Genomic DNA, 19,725 nt, shown 5'->3' with positions numbered 1-19,725 from the left:
CAACTACGGAAGTTGCAATGCGCACAAGGTCTTGTAATAACTTCAGTTACGTTTAAGCTTCTTTTCCTGATGCTTCATCAAGGATACAGTTAACATCGATCCAACGAATGTTGCGTTTTAATAAAGATCTAATTTTTTGCTTTTGTATCTTTAAGTCTCTCCAGATAATGACCGAGTATTAAATGAAACCTCAGAAGCTTTATTACGAAAAAATTATAGAAACGAATACAAGAGATAAAGACAAGTTAATCGTGGAAATATTGAGCGACGACACAATAATCGAAGGTGCTAAAAATCCGCGGTTAGAAGAAATGATCTATGACAGATAAGAAGATAACACGATTTACATTACTCGGGCGTGAATAAACTTGTACCATTTTCGCGATGTAACAAACGTTATAACATTACGGAAATAATGAACCTGTATATACTTCGAAGTGAATTATCTGGTAAAAGATCGAAACTTATGAAGCAGGCTGACATACGGACATTGTTTAAAAAGCCATCGTGTGGTACTGTCACAGACGAGGTGTACGAGTACACCTTTCACCTTATGGACCTTCGCGGCCCAATCTGACTGCCATACAGTGATGCCAGATTGAACACCGGATGCACTACACACACTATGTCAGCTCGTGGAGTTTCGGAAGGTCGACAAAGGCAAACTGACGCATGCCCTCTCTCTCTCTCGATTTTCCGAAAATGCCCGAAGTAATTTCGGATCGCCTCGTGGGAGTCGAGAGAGAAGGCTCACAATTGCCTTCTCGCTCTCCAACAACTGAAATTCGACCTCACGTCAACGGCATACGATTCCAAGTCTCGACTGCCCAGGTAATTTCTACTTTTTGACCTATTAAGAATTCTTTTTTATTATTCCTATGTATAAGCGTACATATGTATATCATTTCAGATGTCACTTCTGATATATCTGGCAACGTATAATCATTACTACTCGCTACTGCCAGTCTCTCGCAACCTCTGCTGACCACTCCTAATACTTCTGACAAGGTATAACAATTACTACGTGTTACTGCTTGCTCCTGCTGGTCTCTACATGCCTCTACATACTTCTACATGTATTTACATGCCCCTGCTGGTGTCTGCTGGCCTCTGCCTACCTCCGCTCGCCTTTGATGACCGCTACTGACCACTCCTGATACTTCCGACAACGTATAACGATTACTATGTGTTACTGTTTGCTCCTGCTGGCCTCTACATGCCTCTGCTGGTCTCTACATGCCTCTACATGCCTCTGCTGGCCTCTGCTGGCCTCTGCCTGCCACCAGTCGCCTCTGCTGACCGCTACTGATCACTCCTAATACTTCTGACAAGGTATAACAATTACTACGTGTTACTGCTTGCTTCTGCTGGTCTCTACATGCCTCTACATACTTCTACATGTCTTTACATGCTCCTGCTGGATGTCTGCTGGCCTCTGCCTGCCTCCGCTCGCCTTTGATGACCGCTGCTGATCACTCCTCAAACTTCTGACAACGTATAACGATTGCTATGTGTTACTGTTTGCTCCTGCTGGTCTCTACATGCCTCTAAATGACTCTACATGCCTCTACATGCCTCTGCTGGCCTCTGCCTGCCACCAGTCGCCTCTGCTGACCGCTGCTGACCACTCCTAATACTTCTGACAAGGTATAACAATTACTACGTGTTACTGCTTGCTCCTGCTGGTCTCTACATGCCTCTACATACTTCTACATGTCTTTACATGCTCCTGCTGGTGTCTGCTGGCCTCTGCCTGCCTCCGCTCGCCTTTGATGACCGCTGCTGACCACTCCTCATACTTTTGACAACGTATAACGATTGCTATGTGTTACTGTTTGCTCCTGCTGGTCTCTACATGCCTATACATGCCTCTACATGCCTCTACATGCCTCTGTAGGCCTCTGCTGGCCTCTACCTGCCACCAGTCGCCTCTGCTGACCGCTGCTGACCACTCCTAATACTTCTGGCAACGTAGAACGATTACAACTTGGTACTGCTCGCCCCTGCTGGTCTCTGCTTGCCTCTGCATGCCACTGCTGACTCTTCTGCTGCCTCCACTGGCCTCTGCTGACCACTGCTGACCACCACCGATGCTTCCGACAACGTGTGTCGATTACAACTTGCCACTGCTTGCCCCTGCTGGTCTCTGCTTGCCACTTCTTGCCTCCGCTGGCCTCTGCTGACCACTGCTGACCACCACCGATGCTTCCGACAACGTGTGACGATTACTACATGTTACCGCTTGCCCCTGCTGGCCCCTACTGACCCCTACTGACACTCCCCTGACGCCTGCTGACACCTACTGACCCCCCCTGACCCCTGCTGTCCCCCTCTGACCCCTGCTGTCCCCTGCTGACCACTGCTGACCACTGCTGACCTTTGTTATTAATTTCTAACATGATATATGTATTAAAACATTGTATAATGTAAATCTATGGCAATAAATGATATAATTACAAAGAATTCTATGTGTTCTCATCATCTTTTACCTTCCTTTCCTTTCCTCTTAGTTATAAGACTCCCTGAAACTCCTTCGTTTCCCTGAACCCACTAGGTAGTCCTAAAACACCTCGGAACCTAAAAATTCAGAGTTTCCAAGAATTTTCGGCGTTTCCAAGAAATTTTCAAAAAATTCCAAGACTTCCCGGCCGATTCAGGACTTTCCAGCTGTTTCAGGAGCGATACGATTATTGATTAAACGATAAATAATATTACCCAGGTCTCACCACGTGGAGGTTGCTGCGAGTGGAGACCCGAAGGGAGATAGATGGAATCAAAGTTCCATCGATCTCCCTTTTACATTCTTACAAGCTAGATTACCAAACTAGAGAGATAGAAGGATGCAATGTTCCTTCGATCTTCTAGTTTGGTTGTACCAAGTAATTGTTTCGTTTGAAAAGGGATGAAGCTATATCGTGGGATACGTGACGCGACGCGACGCGATACGACGCGATGTCGATCAGCAGTGATCGACGCAAGGGACGAGATACGCGACACGCGAACCGAGTACCTGGTCAAAAGATTCAGCTCCGTTGCCTCTTGGCAAGTCCAATCGAAGGGGAAGAGCATCGACGCACCCGACACAGAGGTTCCCCATTTCTCCCACGCATCCTGTTGGGAGCCAGATGGACCCAACTCGAGATGACTGACTGAGAGAGGGAGCGTGTGTCGGGGCTACCGTAGACAGGAACAGTCCCTGATCCCCTCTACGGCCGAAGTACGCTTTCCCTTGGATCGTCTCGCCAGAGGACGGCAACTGACCCTTCGGATCAGCTAAACGGCCGATCACTTGCTTTCTACATTAAAGCAGTGGTGACCGGAACGAGACACGAGAGAACGGGTGAACGGGAAGCTAGTTGGTAAATAATTACTTGGCACATACGCAGACGCATACATGGGAGTCGTCGATACTTATATCTAATTTTACCAAGCAATTATTTTGTTTAAAAAGGGGTGAAGCTAAATTATTGGATACGCGACGCGACGCGATGGTGATCGAAGTAAGAAACGAGAGAACGAGTGAACCGGGAAGCTAAGTTAATAATTGCTTGGTATCGCGGCCTTAAAAATAAATTTAACCTGGAGATAAAAGTCCCACGATGTCCCACGATGATAGAGGCCTGTAAGTAATCTGAAACAAACTAAAGAGGGTGGCATTTACGATTAGTTAAACAATTAAATATAATGAATTGATAAACACGAAGCTGTGAAATAAAATAAATCGGCCCAGAGAAACCAGTGACGTGAAATAGACATGGACAAGAGCACGATATATACAATAAGCAACATTTAAGACAAGAATCCGAACAAATGAGAACGAGGAGAAACGATAGATCGAAGCCCAGCAGACATTCGAATGTCGAAAAAGAAGTGAGAAATTGGAGATTGAGATATCACTCACCACTGTGTCGATAGTGGTTAATGAAACAGATTTGTACATGCAATATAGAATGTGCATCGAACAAACCAAACAGGGAAGGAACAAGTATTGAAATATGGAAGGAGACCAAAGAAGTAAAAGCAAGATGAAACCCCATATTCAAGCCCAACAGACCCTCGAAGGTCGAAAAATAAATTAGAAAGAGGAGAGGCGGAACTCGCTCACTACTGGTCACTAATGGTCAATATTGGTCAGCAAAGATGACCAGTGCTCGACCAGTGGTCAGTAGTGGCGAGCAAAGGTGGAGCGCAGAACCACGGAGGTTCCGTCACGTCCGCCAGCCCAGAGAGAGAATGAGAGAGAGTGAGTCACCGGCAGCTAGCCGCAGGCAGAAGAACTAACGGGGTGGGGATGACCGTCCTTGGCGAGTTCACCAATCAATTAACGGTTAACCGTGCCTTTGACCGAAAAATAAATATTCTATGCAAAATGGTATTAAAACAATTATTTATGCAACCCACGTTATCGAGCATTATTTCAACTATTGCCTGATGTTAATTAATAATTATCGCAAACAATAGGTATGAAAATATGGACAAATTCGAGGAGACTGAAAGTTTCTTTGAATTTCTGTCGAGAACCAAGGTCGTACATCATGTATTCATTTCTCCGACCTTCTGTCCTCTGTACGATACTTTCTTTTGTATAACTTTCCATCTTCTATTTCTTATCAGTGAATTATACAGGATTCTAACGAAGATACGTAAACTACGTCACTGAAATCGTAAAACAATATGAGAGGTTTAATCTCGAAACGTGCGAAAACGTTCAGAAATGAATTTTAATCCTTTGCATAGTCAACTCACATGTATTTATGCACACACAATATAACTATATTATGTCTGCCCATCAATACTAATTCAGTGAATAGTTTCTCAACTGACCGCCATCCATGAGAGGAGGCGAACTTTATAACCTAAGTTTTATCGTACTATTTACTATTGTAATCCATACATCGATAAATTGAGATTTGATTTTCTTAGCTTCTTAATGAAAACGACGAGTCTATGAAACTATGTGTCCTAAAATTGGAACAATGGTGAATAATGAATCAAAGAGTGTATGTAATATTCAAGCTGTGAATGCCTCGGCAGGTACTGTGAATTTAAATGAATTCTAAGGATATATAAATTATAGTCATGATATGAAATATTAAATAATATATTTGTATGCGTCAATGCGTTTGCAAGATCGTGATTGTTGTTCTAATTTTTTGTGACTCCTCCGTGGACTTCCAGCACGTCGAAAGCAATTTCTTGTACGTAACGTACTATGTTCCGCTAAATGAACTTTACGTACGTTTGCAGTTGCTAATTGCTTTAAGATTTTACAAATATTGTATTTATTGAACAAATAGAGATCTTAGGCTCATAGTCCGAGCCCATAGATCTGTAATATAGGCACTTTAATTGTATGTTATAAGTAAATAAAAGTTCCCGCCAAATTCTTGGGAGTGACGTCATTTCTTGTAAACCGCCAAAACTTGTTCCACCTCTTCCAACATCATATTCACCTGATACCAAAGCTCGAAACTCGACCAAAGTCCCACAGAAACCAACAAATTTTAATTAACTCGATATCTTGAAAGTGACGTGTCACAATTTTGAATAACTATATAAATTTGTTAAAAAATGTTTCAAGAATATTGCATTTAATTATTATTTATTGCATTTGAGGGGAGAAATATTAAAACTCACGATAGTTACGTTAAATGTATATTGAACTCTTTGAACATCTTTTGTAACATTTACTTGCGTATCATACATAAGTTGCAAATAAACGTACACTTGGAAATTGTGTATATGGGGGTGTTAGATGTGTAGTATTTCGTTTCGCGTTTAAATTCGTAAAATATGGCAAATGTGACACCATTCGTTATTGCATAAATATTAAAAAGTGCTCGGAGCAAAGTAGACCACTTACAGATAATCCGAAAGAATTAATTTTTTTAGCACATAGTATATTAACGTATTACAGAATCATGTTCTAGTCGTGCGGACGTCTTCGTTCGGTGAAAAATATATTATACAATGTGTAAAGCATGTTCAAAAAGAATGGATAATGAAATTAGCGACAATGAAAATATCTCGCTTAAAAATCAGTAAGAAAATATGTATATACATATATGTATATATATGATATATATATTTCTTGATATATATATATATATATATATAAAAATGAAGAACATTATACGAGTGACGACGCCTCATGTAATTTATGGGCTATATTTGCTTTTTATAACATCGATACGATTAGACGCCATATTGGTATTTTCAAACAGATGTTTCTTATACATTTTTGTCGCAAAATTTGTCACGTAAAATTCTACCCATCGCTCGTATTGTTTCATTATTTCCTATTAGAAAAATTCTGTAAGCAAAAAACCGACAAAGTTCACGAGAGAATTAACATACATGTACAAAGACGATACGTTAGTCGTTGAAGATTCCTTGAAATCATTTTTATAAAACAAAAGTGCAATTACATTGAACATCACAGCGTGTCGAATACAGTAAGGAAATTCTTTGAAGATATTTTAAGATCCGGTAACTAGACGACATAATCTTTTTCACCATTTGGGAACATTTTGCGTGTTAACGTAGCTTTGGACTTTGTTCAAACAATAGAATACCTTTTAACATCGTAATCTTTCATATAATATAAAATATTTTTAACTTTAAATTTGATTTTCTTTTGTCGTTAGAAAATTCCGTAACTTCTACGGAAACGAAGTAAACTAAAATTTCTTTTTCTCGCATTCGCAACATCGTTAACTTATGATCTAATAATATTTAAGTGGAAATCATTCACGCATCAAACAAATTCTACGTAAGAATCGAGTACATTAAATAAAATTTTTGGAACTTCTCTTACGAAAACTTAACTTACGTTACGAACGTATGATAATTGACGAAATAACTTTACCACTTGCAAAGTTCTGTTCAACGATTGGAAACTAGAAAACCCGTAATTACGGCGACCAAATCATCACCTTTTAAGGTGCTTGGGTGAACCCTTTATCTTTTTTTTACTCGATAAACGCTTCTGTATACTTAAATCGTATTATTTTCCATACATAACATCAGATATACACGTATATATACTTATAGATGATTATCTATATACTTGATCAGAATTTCTCGAACATTACTAACTTCATTTTTGTGTTCAAGAATTTCTGATTGATAAAAACAACAGTATACACTGCTATCGCGTGCAACGAGCAGTGTACAATGTTATCTTTTTTACGAAATAAGAAAAAAGAGAAGAAACGCATAAAATAATATTATACCAAAGTGGTTGGTTAACACGTTGCTTGCCAAATTTAATTTACGTTCTTCTGTTATTTTATCGATCCATTGGCAAGCAGCATGTTAAACGTTACAACGAAATAAATCTGATAACTTAGGAATTCAACCTTTACAGACTAGAAGCTATGATCTTTACTTCGTACATTTTGATTTGGAACACTCACGAAGAAGAAGAATTTAAATATTTCAGCAATGTTTTTTTTGTACCATAATCGTCGCCAAGATACAATATGCGCAAAGATCCGTTTCTCTTTAGTCTACGCTTTAATCATTTGACGATGAACGTTAGAAGAACAATTAATAAACATCTGCTCTATTCGCTACAGTTATAGGTAATCTATAAAACATTCATCGTCAAATATATCGATCACTTCTGTAAGACACAACTATTCCAAAAGCAGCTCTTGTTTGTTACACCGAAATACATTTTTACCAGAATGTTTTAACACTCGAAACACCGTTCAATTTTATCCTCGTAACATTGGCGAGTACGCTAATAAAAAATTTCCGAAACGATGTCGCCATCGGAGACATTTTGTTAAAAAAAATATTGCGTCCTCATAAGTGTCACCGTACGCCAATAAAATGGATGACGAGTTCAATTTTATAAAATTAGATGCTTCTGTTTAGCTATGTCCTCGCATTTAAACGTTTGCCACTCTCTTTTACTTTAAAGATAACATGAATAGACTATAATGCCGCGAGAGACGAAACCTCTTAGCGGCGTTCTTACAATAATATAATCTCATTTGGACATCAATATTATTAATTATCAGATCGATCTTCTAGGAGCATCTTTTTTTTTATACATATATATTTATTTTACCTCTCTAGATGCGCGCGCGCGCGCGTTGAAACTGGTGTATTTGCAACAACAGAACAGTTGCGAGTCACGTTCGAATTATTTTGTAAAAAGAGTACCTTTGTTTTTGTTAAAAAAACATCGAAGATAGCGTTAAAAATGCTTTCAAAAAGTGGTGTTGTGACTGACGATACAAATTGCCGCGTTGAACGGAACGTATAGTAAATATCACATGGCAGTATAGAGAGCAGAATAAACCACGGGCCGGACGAAATTCAAAAACCGTTATAAAGTTCCTTTATAAATATACCAGTTGCAACAACAAGAATCGTCGATCCCTTATTTACGCATACAAATTCAAAACTCATGCTCTCCCACACTCTCTCGCTCTCTTTAACACATTAACGTTAGTTTGGTCTACTACTTTGGCCTAACAAAAAAATGTAAATCATATAGGTACTCTGTAAAACATTGAAATGTTCGTTCGCGGTAAGTCTTTAGCATGGAAGGAGACGTGGACGAAAAAGTGCATCTGGCAGTAAGAAACAAACGAGAGTTCCCGGTGCGCACCTTTTTCGTTATCGAAACTCTGACCGAGTTCCTTCTTTATCTTTTTTGTCCTTTTTATATTTCTTAAATGCCAATACGGTGCAAACAAATCTCGAGATACGTATAAATATAAAAGAAAATTACAAACGTGTATAATATGTTGGTAAAAAAAAAAAAGAAGAAAAATTGTCATTTCTTGTCCTTGTGCAGGAATAACGATACAATATCCAAAACGCGGACACCGATATACATTAATGAATACTGAAACTGTACCGGAACATTGTCGATAAGAGAAATTCGATTTGGACGCTTAAAGACAATTCGTACTGCCTGAGATCCCTGCGATCAGGCTTTAGAAAGCTTCTCTCTGGTTTCCGGTTGGACCCTAGAGACAGACACGAGGAGAAACTTATTCGGATTGGCACGGAGATCGAATCGCGGTTACTGGTTAAGAAGACTGTGTCACGACGATATGTGGCGTAAGAAAGGATTATACATAGACGGTCTAGGATACGTGTACGATTCAAGCTTTGTATCTGTCGGACGATCCGATCGCGCAGCATAACACCAAAGAGAATATCAATCCAAGGAGCTCCAAGATGCCGATCCCCGCGGCCACGCCGATCACGACGTTCTTTTGGCTGTTCAGCACGTCCATCAGCTTGTCTATGCAACCCTGCGGAAAAAGAAAATTCGTGAGATTCGATCGAGGCCACGCTTTCACGACGATCGGTGCATTAGCACGTTCAACCAGCCGTGATTCCACCGATGAGTCACGACATTGAGCTACACCACACTAGTCTACTTTGTGCAATTGCAATCGCTCGTCGGGATAAAAGCATTCCACTGTGATTTGTTTTCTCTTCAAAATGTAACCCCTAAGTGGAGGGGGGAATTAATGATCGTTTATAAATATTAAGCAAGATCACCTCGTTGTAAATAGCCGGGTTAACCTCGCTGGCAACTTTAATGTGCTGATATTCCTTGCAAACGGTGCTATCTTTGCAGCAGGACTCCGGCACTTTGTACATGCTCGCGTCTCCGGAGACTGTTAGGCTCACAGGGGCCAAGGGATCTTTGGTGGCGTATTTACTGCCTGCCCAATCTGCCGGGCCAGTGGCTCCGCAACATCCGAGGCCGGATTGAAACGCATCCACGGCTTGTATCTGAGCATTGTCCACGCCATATTTATTCTGAAACAACCGATATTTTTGTCAATTTACATTTTATTGTCTTCATCTCTGCGGGGAAATTTTAACGAGAGATTCTAGAGAGCAAAATAAGACGAGAATCAGGAATACTGTGGCGCTGCTTTACTGCTGGGCCCAAGAAGGCGCTAGTGGACTCGTCAGTAAGGCTTTCTAGCAGGCCCTGCCTTAGACGACTGGAATATTGGGAAGTCGTTCGAGGAGTGTATATATAGCAATCGAGGGGTCGTGAGAGCGCTTGTGAGAGCACGACCCCTCTGGTGGCGACGCCACAATACCAACTTGTTGATGGGGGCTTCGTTAAAAAGTTATTAACGTTCAAAATTGCGCCTGTAGAACGGCAATCCGCGTACAGCTGTTGGCGATTCTCGCTCAGAAAACTGTAAGGCTGTCTATACGTCGCGTCGGTAAGTAGAGTTTCTCATACCGACTGAGAACCACTAACAGCTGTTTGCAGGTTGACGTTCTACAGGCGTAACTTTGAACGTTAATAACTTTTCAACGAAACCTCCATCAACAAATTGCTATTCTTGATTTTCGTCTTATTTTGCCCTCTAGAATCTCCCATTACAATTTTTTAAATAATATTTGATCGTCGTTCCCTGAGCCGTTAATCCAATTGAAAAGGTCGTATAATCGTTTCGACCTTCGAATGAAACAATTCCAATAAAATTGTGCCGGGTAGCAGGAAGGTAAAAGAAACTAAGTGGACGGGGGGCTTGAACGGGTGTCTAATTTGGGAAGATGAATGAAGTAATTATAGGCGTCCGACCAGGTAGCCGGTTTAGAAAGACGAATGGAGTAATTATAGACAGCCAAGATGGAGCGAGGGACGCGGATAATTAGAAATCTCCTTAAACGACACTAAACGCGTGTTTAGCCGGCAATAAAATCGCGTAATCGTTCGATACCTTAACGGTATTTATCACGGAAGACTTGACCAGTTCCTCTAGGCGATCGCTGTTGGTGTAGAGCCATGCCCCGGCCGCGATCTGCGCGACGATAACCACGAGGAGACAGCTGAAGAAAGCGACCAGCATGCATTGGGATTCACGGAAGGCGCCGCAGCAGCCCAGAAAGGCGACTATCAGCATGAGGATCCCGGCGGACAGCAGGATGTAGAGGCCAGCGTTGAAGTTGTGCTGCTCCTGAGCGAGGGAAATCAGGAACATTTGGTCCGTCAATAGCCACGCGGCCAACACCACTCCTGCCAAACCCACTGCCTGAAAAAATTTTAAAAACACGTATCCTCAGTTTAACGCAATCTTTCACGAAGTAGAAATGCAAATAAATTAACTATTATTCAACGCTTAGTTTGCAGGGCCACTGATTACAAATCCAAAGTTGAAATTACCAAATTCAATATGGCGGAGATCCAACACTTTTAAAGATTTTTCTTTACACCGATCAATTATTCGATTGACCCCGTTTACTGATGGGTCGTAGACCTCGTTTGATACAGCTTGAACGTGTATTTTGGAAAAGTTTATTTTTGAAACTATACAATAACTATAGCGCGCTGTATATCTTAGAACTATGTATAGAAAGAAAATCAGGGTACGGTCAAAAAAATCTGCGATCCGAGCGATTGAAAATCTGTCGATTAACCAAGATATTATTTTTAAATGCTAAAAATTGTATTTGTTGGTACGTGAAAAAGGCACTGCTATTACTATCGTTTGGCATTGTTAAAAATGACGTAAGAGATAGGCAATATCGTACCGACGTTTTAATGCCGGACAACCTAACCTCTCTTATAAGGCTAACAATCAAGATGAATTTCACGAGGTGAACTTTCTAAACAATCTATCCAGATCAAGTTGCAATTTGAAGAATTAGAACTGGTCTTACAAGATTTACCCACGCGTGTAAACCAAATAAACGTGCAAAACTTTGTTCGAACAATGAATAATCTATAAAACCATTGGAAACAAGCTTTAAATGAAGTAGCATCCGACTGTCTAGAAATAAAATGTTCGTCTCGGTGAAAATTTCAACGAATTTGTCTAGCAGCGAGCGTGTTAACGTGCCTTTGCATTTTTCTTTTGCGCGAAACGATGCTACCAATGCAAACGACGCATTGTATGCACGAAACGGTCTCCGTACTTTGTCGTAAAAATATACCTGACCTTTTTAGCCCTATTGAAACAGAGAGCAGGGAACGAGTATTCTGGTTTATGGCTTAAGCGCCGCTCACAATGCGCTATATGGATAAATAATGAAGTATTCTTGCGAAACGAGCTGTCCAAGACAGGACGTGCCCTTTTCAATGGCCTGTCCACCAGATGCGAACATTTCCATATAAAACGACCGGGCTTTCCCCATTCTCCCCTCTGACCCTTTTTTTTTCCACTGGTCGTCGAGTATTCGTTCCTAGAATCGTAACTCGAACGTGTCCGAAACTCTGGACGTTTCCATGGCCAAATAATCAAGAAAACAGTCGCCATGGAAGATGTGTACTATACGTTCAATTTCAATTTTTCCCTGCCATTAATTATTTAACGATTTCATTCCCCGCAATAGTTACTTTGTTACGAAAAAGTTTACGTATTCGAAAGTAGCGAAATAAAAATAGACAGAATGCCGCGGGAGTGCCCCGTAGGACAGTTCATTAAAATTAAACGACTCCAACGAAGTTGGAAAAGAAATAATAGTAGGGTCCCTGGGACTGTACAACTGTAGTCACAAAGGGTCGAATGGAACCATTTTTTTTTCACATAAATCGATACTTCCCACTATTCTGCATATTCAAGTAGTAACACGTTGGCTATTACGCTAATTTTTATGTTTATGTTTCAATTTTGCTGTTTTATAGTATTCATAACCTCACTAACGTTATTTGCAATGTTACAAGTACGGTAGAACGTTGATTATCGAAACAAATTTTTCTTCTTATTAATCGAAGTTTGACTCTATTAGGATTCTTTCATTGTAAATAATTTTGCAATACATTGTTAGTTTGATATGTCGGCCACCATGGCAGACAACGTGTTATTACCGACTAAACGTCCGTATCAGTAATCGACTGGAAAAATGATACTTGTGAAAACAAGTACCGTTATATAACTCCTCTGCTCTTGTATAAACATTTTTTACATTCTAGCACGCTGATAAAACATGCGTATTCATGGCGATCAAAGGTGGCGAACAAAGCTTTAAATTTATGCAACTTTATGTTCATTGCAATAATGTTGACCGTGCGGTTGACGCAGAAATATCGTTCCACCGCATGCAGTGCATAAAACGTAGCCACGAACCTCGACCTTCCAAAGCACACGGATGTGCAAGAGGTGAGCATCGCGCCACACCGTAGCACAGACGACAAATTACATAGGCGTGAGAGAGATATTATCCCGCTCGGAGGATAAGTGCAGATTTATCTGCGAAACGCAAGCGCGCGCATCTATCACCGTGGCAAAACTAATTGGATTACATTATCCCCAGCGTGCGAGTAAAATATTTTTTCACGGAAGTACGACCCGCCTTGGGAAGCTACCGGCAGAGAAGGGCAAAATTTTATTCGAATCACGAGTACCGAATTAAATTAATAGAATTAAACGTAAAGCACAAAGCCTGATTACGAGGTTTAGAAAGACAACGTTAATATTTCGTACGATGCACGATTACTTTTTTATCGCAGCGACATCTGTTCGAACGGTTGTCTCGATCGTCGCTGGTGCGAATTTGACCTTTGCTCGGATTCTATCGCCGGTGTGTTTACACGCGAAGGAAAAGGGCTCGGAAATCGAGGAAGGTTCAGTAGGTTAAGCTGGCATAGAACGATCGTGACTTCCACTCGATGTGTAATCTCGACGGAGGCGTGCCTCTCGAACAGAGGACTTCCTGTATTCACGACGCGTCCCGAGTCGTTCGGGCCGCGAATGCTGATGTAAGAACAGATGCAACAGCCGCGGTAGGATCGTTCGAGTCAAACGAATTCTTCGCGGATACGATCAGACATCAAACATAGCGCGGTAAATGGGAGCTAGAGGTGGGCCGTGTTTAACGCGAACTACATACGCTATAGCTACGCCCCAGTGGCGTGCAAAAGTTTCCCGCCAAATGTGCTTTTCCCCCCGTTTTTCGTCCAGCAGCGAACCTAACCTAACAAATGTTTTACCGCTGTCGGGTTCAAGGGTATATCATTGTATAACAAACGACTCGTACGACCACGTTCATAATTTAAATAAAATATTTTACTTGTCGACTGCATTTCTATATAAGAATGTGTGCAATCCTTAAACGAGATTTAGATCGCATACATAATGCATTAAAAGCAAAGATCGTGTTTGCCTTCTGTCGCAACATACGAATCGCTTCATGAATTTCAATAACGATTGCATAATTACATTTACATCTTGCACGAGTCTATACATATTATTTCTACGATTTTATTCATAATTCTGTTAAATTCGCGCAACTTTAGATTTCTTCCTTATTTGCTGGTTTCTTTAGACGATGAAATTAGAACGGCAATTGACGAATTTAGTACACCGTAAACCCAGTGACATTTACGTTCATAAAGTAATGCCCACGCTTACTAAAGAGTAACAGTTTAAATGACTATAGCTGACTGTGCTTATAGAAGGGTAACTAAATGCTGGTTAACTGTACGAAACGTCTGTATATTTCTTGGTAATATGACATACGACTGTGCCGACAACCTACTCTGTCACAGGTAATAGAGACAAGACAATACGAATACGCGTGCGGTTCGTTTGATGCCAGCACATTCCTTCCTGCGCCATGCTTTTACTTTTCGACGATCAAAATAAACGATCGAATATTGTTTCGCGCCCATCATTGATTTTTTTATGCGACGTGAGCTTTATTTTCTTTCGAATTCGCGCGCGTTACTTGCGTCGATAGAAAAATCTTTTAAAATAAAACTGTTTTTCAAATTTATTATTAACCTGTCGCAAATTATAACGATCCTTCTGCAAAGAAGACGAAACTAAAGCCGATGCTTAACATTAATTTTCGTAATTGAGGTTATGACAGAGGCTGGAATTAATTGTTCGAAAGAGGAATACGTATTTGCTGTTATTAGCAACGGCAACTGCATTATTACAGCTGGAATTTATCGAATGAGGTCGTGTTCTCGAAAATCTATGAATCAGGCTACAAAATAGAAGATAGAACGGTACGTATTATCGCTTTTCTGTGAAAGTATTTGGCAATCTTTATTCGGTGCCAAGTATGCCAAGTTCAACGTCGTGGGTGCATATTCGTTTTCACAAAGTAACGAAATAACGATCGTAGTTTAAACAAATGTAATTGTACTAATTGTCTGGTCCAGCGGTTCTCAAACCGTGCCCCATGGGGCCCTATAAAACCTTTAGCTGAACTTCGTGGCTAAAAAAGTTTGAGAACCGCTGGACCATCCGTTCGAGCAGCTGTGCTTTATTCGATAAGTCGAGTTTCATTCGCGTATCGATAGTAAAAACTAGGGACTTAATATTGGCAGATGCTTTCGATCTCTGTCTTGAAATATTTGAAAAATTGAAATGAAATAAGGAAACTGGAAAAATGATCGTTACATGTAGATAAAATACCGGTATTTCGCGCAAGTTCCCCGGGTAAAAAACCATAACGGGTGACAGAAGTAACTGGGCCGTGGTGTAGGACGCAGGCTCGTAGGACGAACATATTCGTACTCTGACTGGAAATCTATATTTAAACGCACTTATTCCCGCTGAACATTTTCAAAACAAGACGCGATGGTTGTCTCGGACGCTGACATAAGCGCTATTGTTAATCTCTTAGGAAATAGTTGATGCACGACTAGCCCCCGGCTGGTGTTCGATCGACGCCCCGTACCCGCGATTTTTTACAACGTAAATCAATCTGAGTCATTTCTCTGATTCCCAGTTTCCACGATCGCTGTTAAAAATGATGCGTGCTTTTAAAATAGTCTATCGAATAAACATGACTCACTGACATCCTATTCACGAACTGACGTCTAGTAAACGATCGCGAAAAATTTAATTACAAAACTGTCCGCGCTGAGTCCGTTGAGTCGTTCGCGATGTCCATGAATCACGAAAATTTAGGGCAGATAGCGATTAATGCCGAGATGTACGCGCCACCCAGATGCAATCGATTCAGCTGCGCTCTCGAATTACGTTGCTTCACGTCGGAAAACTGCGATGCTAATTAAAGGAGGTTCGACGACTCGCGCGAACTTATCACGCTAATTACGCGGATACTTTCTTTTTTTCTCCCACGGGAAGGCGTCCGAGACGATTACGCTGGCAAAACTTGTCGAAAGAAACATTAATTCGTAATTATTAAGCGCAATTAACGTTGAAATGTTTGGACTGCTCGATTCAATTCGTCGTCGATCAAATATAACCTGTTGACTCGCTTCGTGATATTTGTAAAAGAAGCATAATGGAAAAAAAAGTAGCTAGAAATTACGAATTGGGGGAAAAATGTCTAAATTCACGCGTGCCCTAAGGAAACGACCTACTTTCTTTCCTAATTTTTTTGACAAGATTTTTAATCCCTAGAAAAATCTTCCAAATGCATCGAAATATAAATGGCGGTAAAATTGCGATTACAGAACGCGAGGCACAAGAAATCCTTTATGCTCGTTCAAACCATGAAAAAAGGGATGCCATATATACGACGCTTGACTTTATTGCAGCCAAGTGGTGAAATTTTTCCTTGATACTTGATTACGTTAATTTACCCAATTATATTACGACTGCAGACGGTACGCAGTACATATCTTTAAAACAAGTTTGCGTTTTGAGATAAATTGGAGGTCACGGGGGTAACGCGGCTAAACAGTATAAAATTACCACGGTTCTTAATGACGTCGAAATTTTATTTGACCTTCTTTTCATCCTGCTTCTTCTTTGCCTTCCAAGAAATTTGTTGATAATAGGTCGGATTAAATATAAAATAAAAATAAATGTGTAAGATTCGAATTTAAAAAATAACTTAATATGAACGAACTAAACGTAATTGTTATTGAAACAATAATTGAGATTACTCAACAACTCGTTCAGCAATTATACCGTAAATGTTAATTTTCGCGAACGTATGCGTATTAATATTACTTAAAGTTTATTGAACCAAGTCGCACACATATACTTATAACGGTCACAACAGTCTTACTATATTATGTCCCCTTATGAATAAAGCTACCCTTTTATCAGTACGCGAACAGCAATAATTGTATTGATCAATGAAAACAGTATAAACGTAACGTTCAAAAACGATTAAACCTTTTTCTGTAAATTTTACGTTTGTTTTGCAAAATTGATCAGAATTTTTATAAATAATTTCAGGCAAACTGTAGTCAAGCCATCAGATACAAGTAAAAAAAACAAAATAGAAAAGATGCAGCAACAGTTAAACAAGATTTATTTCATAAAACGAGAATGTTTTCGAATAGATTTTTCTGAACTTACCCAAAATATTAGATTGACGCAGACCAGTGCATACTTGACGAACCCATAACATTCCGAAAGCACCATTTTCGTTCGAATGGTATATGACACACAACACTTGGTTAGGTTACTTAGTTGCTTTATAGAAAACGCACGACTTCGCCAACCGACGGAAATCGTTTACATTCGTGTGTGTTTGGACGCTGATGCACGGGCGAGAGAAATTTTCTTTGGCGTTGCAGTTGCTCAATTTCGTGCATGCACATTCGCGTAGGAAAAACACCGACCCATTCCACGCGACGGTTTACAAGCTACTGTCATGGGACACGGACTACCGGCGTTCGTTTTTATCGCGAGTGCAAGGTATGAAGAACAGACTGATACTCTCGTTTAAACCTCCTTGAAGCTGCAGTTTGTGACGTCATTCGAACATCCCCTATCTCTGTCACTAGCCCAGTGTGTCCCTCTCCCTTTTCCCCACTCGATCCCAGAATCTATCTTTCTTCCTTCTCCCACCCAGTTAGTATATTTTTCCTTTTCTCACCCATTCATCTAATGCATTATACACGCACACAAATATGCACGAACCTACTACACCGACAGGATCTTCTGTTACATCCATTGTACTTTTTCCAATGTTCCTTTTCTTATTTTTTAGTCAGCTTTTCACTCAACCGTTTTCTAGAGTTATGTGTTTTCAAAAACACATGCGTCTAATCTTTTCACATCTTTTCATGAATGTCTAGTTATTAGTTAATTCAATTTCACCAACAGTAATAATATTTTTGATATACATTATAAACGAATCAGTTTTGACTATCATTTCATTCTAAAGAATAACTGTGGAATTACTGTTGAGATTACAAATTAAATATTACAAATTAATATTAAAAATTGAGTATCTTTAGATTAACAGTAACGGTAAGTTTATTATCGCGGGCATTTTTAACACTAGATTTACGGAAACCGTCGATTTAACGGGTGTCTAGATTCCATATTTAAAATTTCAGAACGTTTAAATATTATTTTTCAACAACTTATGTCGAATTTGGTTGATGCACTGGCATGAATACATATTCTAATTAAAAGAAAAATCGTATTGTAAGGTAATCAACATGAAAGGTATCAATAAATATACGTGCGATCAATGCCCGTAAATCTAGTGTTAAGAATGTATTTCAGTAGTACATTGCATTATATTTATTATCGTTCAATATATTCTATCCAAGCCCTCCACTTCTTTCTTTTTGTCGATATCTCCGTTTATAGTTATAGAATTTATTCTTAGCATTGTCCGGTGTATTCTGTAAACTGTAACACAAATAAATATTAAACAAAGAATTTATCAAATGCTGTGGATCATATTCGTCGCAAATTAATACGCGTAACATCTTACAATTCATTCTACGAAATTGTTTTCTCTTTTTCATTCTGAAACGAGTTATCGTGTGAGATAAAGTTTTCTGAATTATGGTAGCATCGACCGATACTAATTCCCTGTTCAGAATTGGTCTTCCGATGAGCGTGAAGTCCAAACCACCGACAAGTAATACTTTCTCCAGCTTTAATTTATCTCCTATGGTGGGTGGCCAGTGACCACTGACAATTATAATATCGTTTTCTGTAATCTTATATTGCGTTCCGCACAAATGTATAACCGCGAATAAGCGGCCAGTCGATTGTGTATTTATTTGTTTGTTAATCTCATTTATTACGACTGAAAGCAAAAGGGAACAAATATTAGAGCTGCAAAGAGATGGAAAATATACTAAAATAATTCAAAGTATATATGAAAATAACAACCAGCAGCTTCTTTTTCTTTTTTCTCGTCATACTCTGGCACTATTTCTTGACAGCTTGGTGGTTCGCGAAACCAAGGTAGCTTGTATGTAGTTCTGTAACTAGCTGATGGTATATCCCATAATTTTAGAGCTGTAACAAAGAATACTATTTTACTTCTATGTTTTCTATTGGGAATAAATAAACTGTACTAATTCATCTTTGTATAAAGATTTTTTTATTGTTAAATTATTGTATAATTTCAATATTATATCGTTAAGTTATTTCACGAAAAAAAAGTGTGAAAAAAATGATTACGATGAAGCAAGTTTCTACAAACTGTTATTATTATCGATAACGTTTGTATTTGTTCCACGAGTCTGAAAGCGAGGTTATGTAATCGAAATATTTAGACAACCGAATAAACATGTTGTTTATGATTTTGAAGCAAAGGGTCAACAACCTGGATAGTACTGTTTGTAAACCGAAGTCGGTGAAATCCTTCTGAGGCATGTACTCGTAGCAAAATTAAAGAGTCTCGTGAAACCGGTCAAAGTCGCCATGATTCGTATACCGATCGCTTTAAAACCAGCACGACGAGAAGTCGAGGAATAAAAATATTTGTAACACGACAAATGAAACGACACGTAAATATTATAAAATGGCTAAAACGATTTAACGTACAAGAACGATGTTCTCTTCGTCGTAAAAGTCGTTGAAAAAATAATTCGAA

General features: G+C 39.6%; 2 protein-coding genes across 3 annotated transcripts; both read right to left on the bottom strand.

Annotated features, from left to right (window-relative positions):
• Nucleotides 1-5,750: 5,750 nt before the first annotated feature.
• Nucleotides 5,751-17,972, bottom strand: LOC122405042 (CD9 antigen-like). Its single transcript, XM_043409513.1, has 4 exons — nt 17,235-17,972; nt 10,725-11,036; nt 9,535-9,798; nt 5,751-9,281 (listed from the first exon to the last, which is right to left on the bottom strand). The coding sequence occupies exons 1-4, from the start codon at nt 17,298-17,300 to the stop codon at nt 9,129-9,131; spliced, it is 795 nt and encodes a 264-aa protein (XP_043265448.1). The 5' UTR covers nt 17,301-17,972; the 3' UTR covers nt 5,751-9,128.
• Nucleotides 17,973-18,140: 168 nt separating this feature from the next.
• Nucleotides 18,141-19,564, bottom strand: LOC122405041 (39S ribosomal protein L21, mitochondrial). 2 transcript variants are annotated; one of them, XM_043409512.1, is made up of 4 exons: nt 19,456-19,564; nt 19,017-19,145; nt 18,610-18,930; nt 18,141-18,524 (listed from the first exon to the last, which is right to left on the bottom strand). In XM_043409512.1, exons 1-4 carry the CDS (start codon nt 19,553-19,555, stop codon nt 18,424-18,426), a joined length of 651 nt encoding a protein of 216 aa, XP_043265447.1. In that variant the 5' UTR covers nt 19,556-19,564; the 3' UTR covers nt 18,141-18,423. The 2 variants fall into 2 exon arrangements, with proteins under 2 accessions (XP_043265447.1, XP_043265446.1); XM_043409511.1 differs by having other exon boundaries at nt 19,453-19,556.
• Nucleotides 19,565-19,725: the final 161 nt, after the last annotated feature.

The sequence above is a fragment of the Colletes gigas genome, unplaced genomic scaffold (assembly GCF_013123115.1).
Source record: "Colletes gigas isolate AHSC1104 unplaced genomic scaffold, ASM1312311v1 Colletes_gigas_Sc00004, whole genome shotgun sequence".
In the NCBI taxonomy this organism is placed as follows: Eukaryota; Metazoa; Arthropoda; class Insecta; order Hymenoptera; family Colletidae; genus Colletes; species Colletes gigas.
The sequence above is the reverse complement of the archived record's forward strand: the minus strand, read 5'-3'. Positions and strand labels throughout refer to the sequence as shown.

Bases quoted from the DNA above. Each gene is read 5' to 3' on its own strand.
- LOC122405042 (XM_043409513.1), bottom strand. From the start codon at position 17,300: ATGGTGCTTTCGGAATGTTATGGGTTCGTCAAGTATGCACTGGTCTGC. The intron at 9,799-10,724 runs GTATCGAACGAT...CGGTTGTTTCAG, and splicing joins CCGTGATAAATACCGTTAAG to AATAAATATGGCGTGGACAA. The intron at 9,282-9,534 runs GTGATCTTGCTT...CTTTTTCCGCAG, and splicing joins ACCCGGCTATTTACAACGAG to GGTTGCATAGACAAGCTGAT.
- LOC122405041 (XM_043409511.1), bottom strand. From the start codon at position 19,555: ATGGCGACTTTGACCGGTTTCACGAGACTCTTTAATTTTGCTACGAGT. The intron at 18,931-19,016 runs GTTGTTATTTTC...TTTTGCTTTCAG, and splicing joins AAAAGAAAAAGAAGCTGCTG to TCGTAATAAATGAGATTAAC. The intron at 18,525-18,609 runs GTAAGATGTTAC...TTTGTGTTACAG, and splicing joins ACAATTTCGTAGAATGAATT to TTTACAGAATACACCGGACA.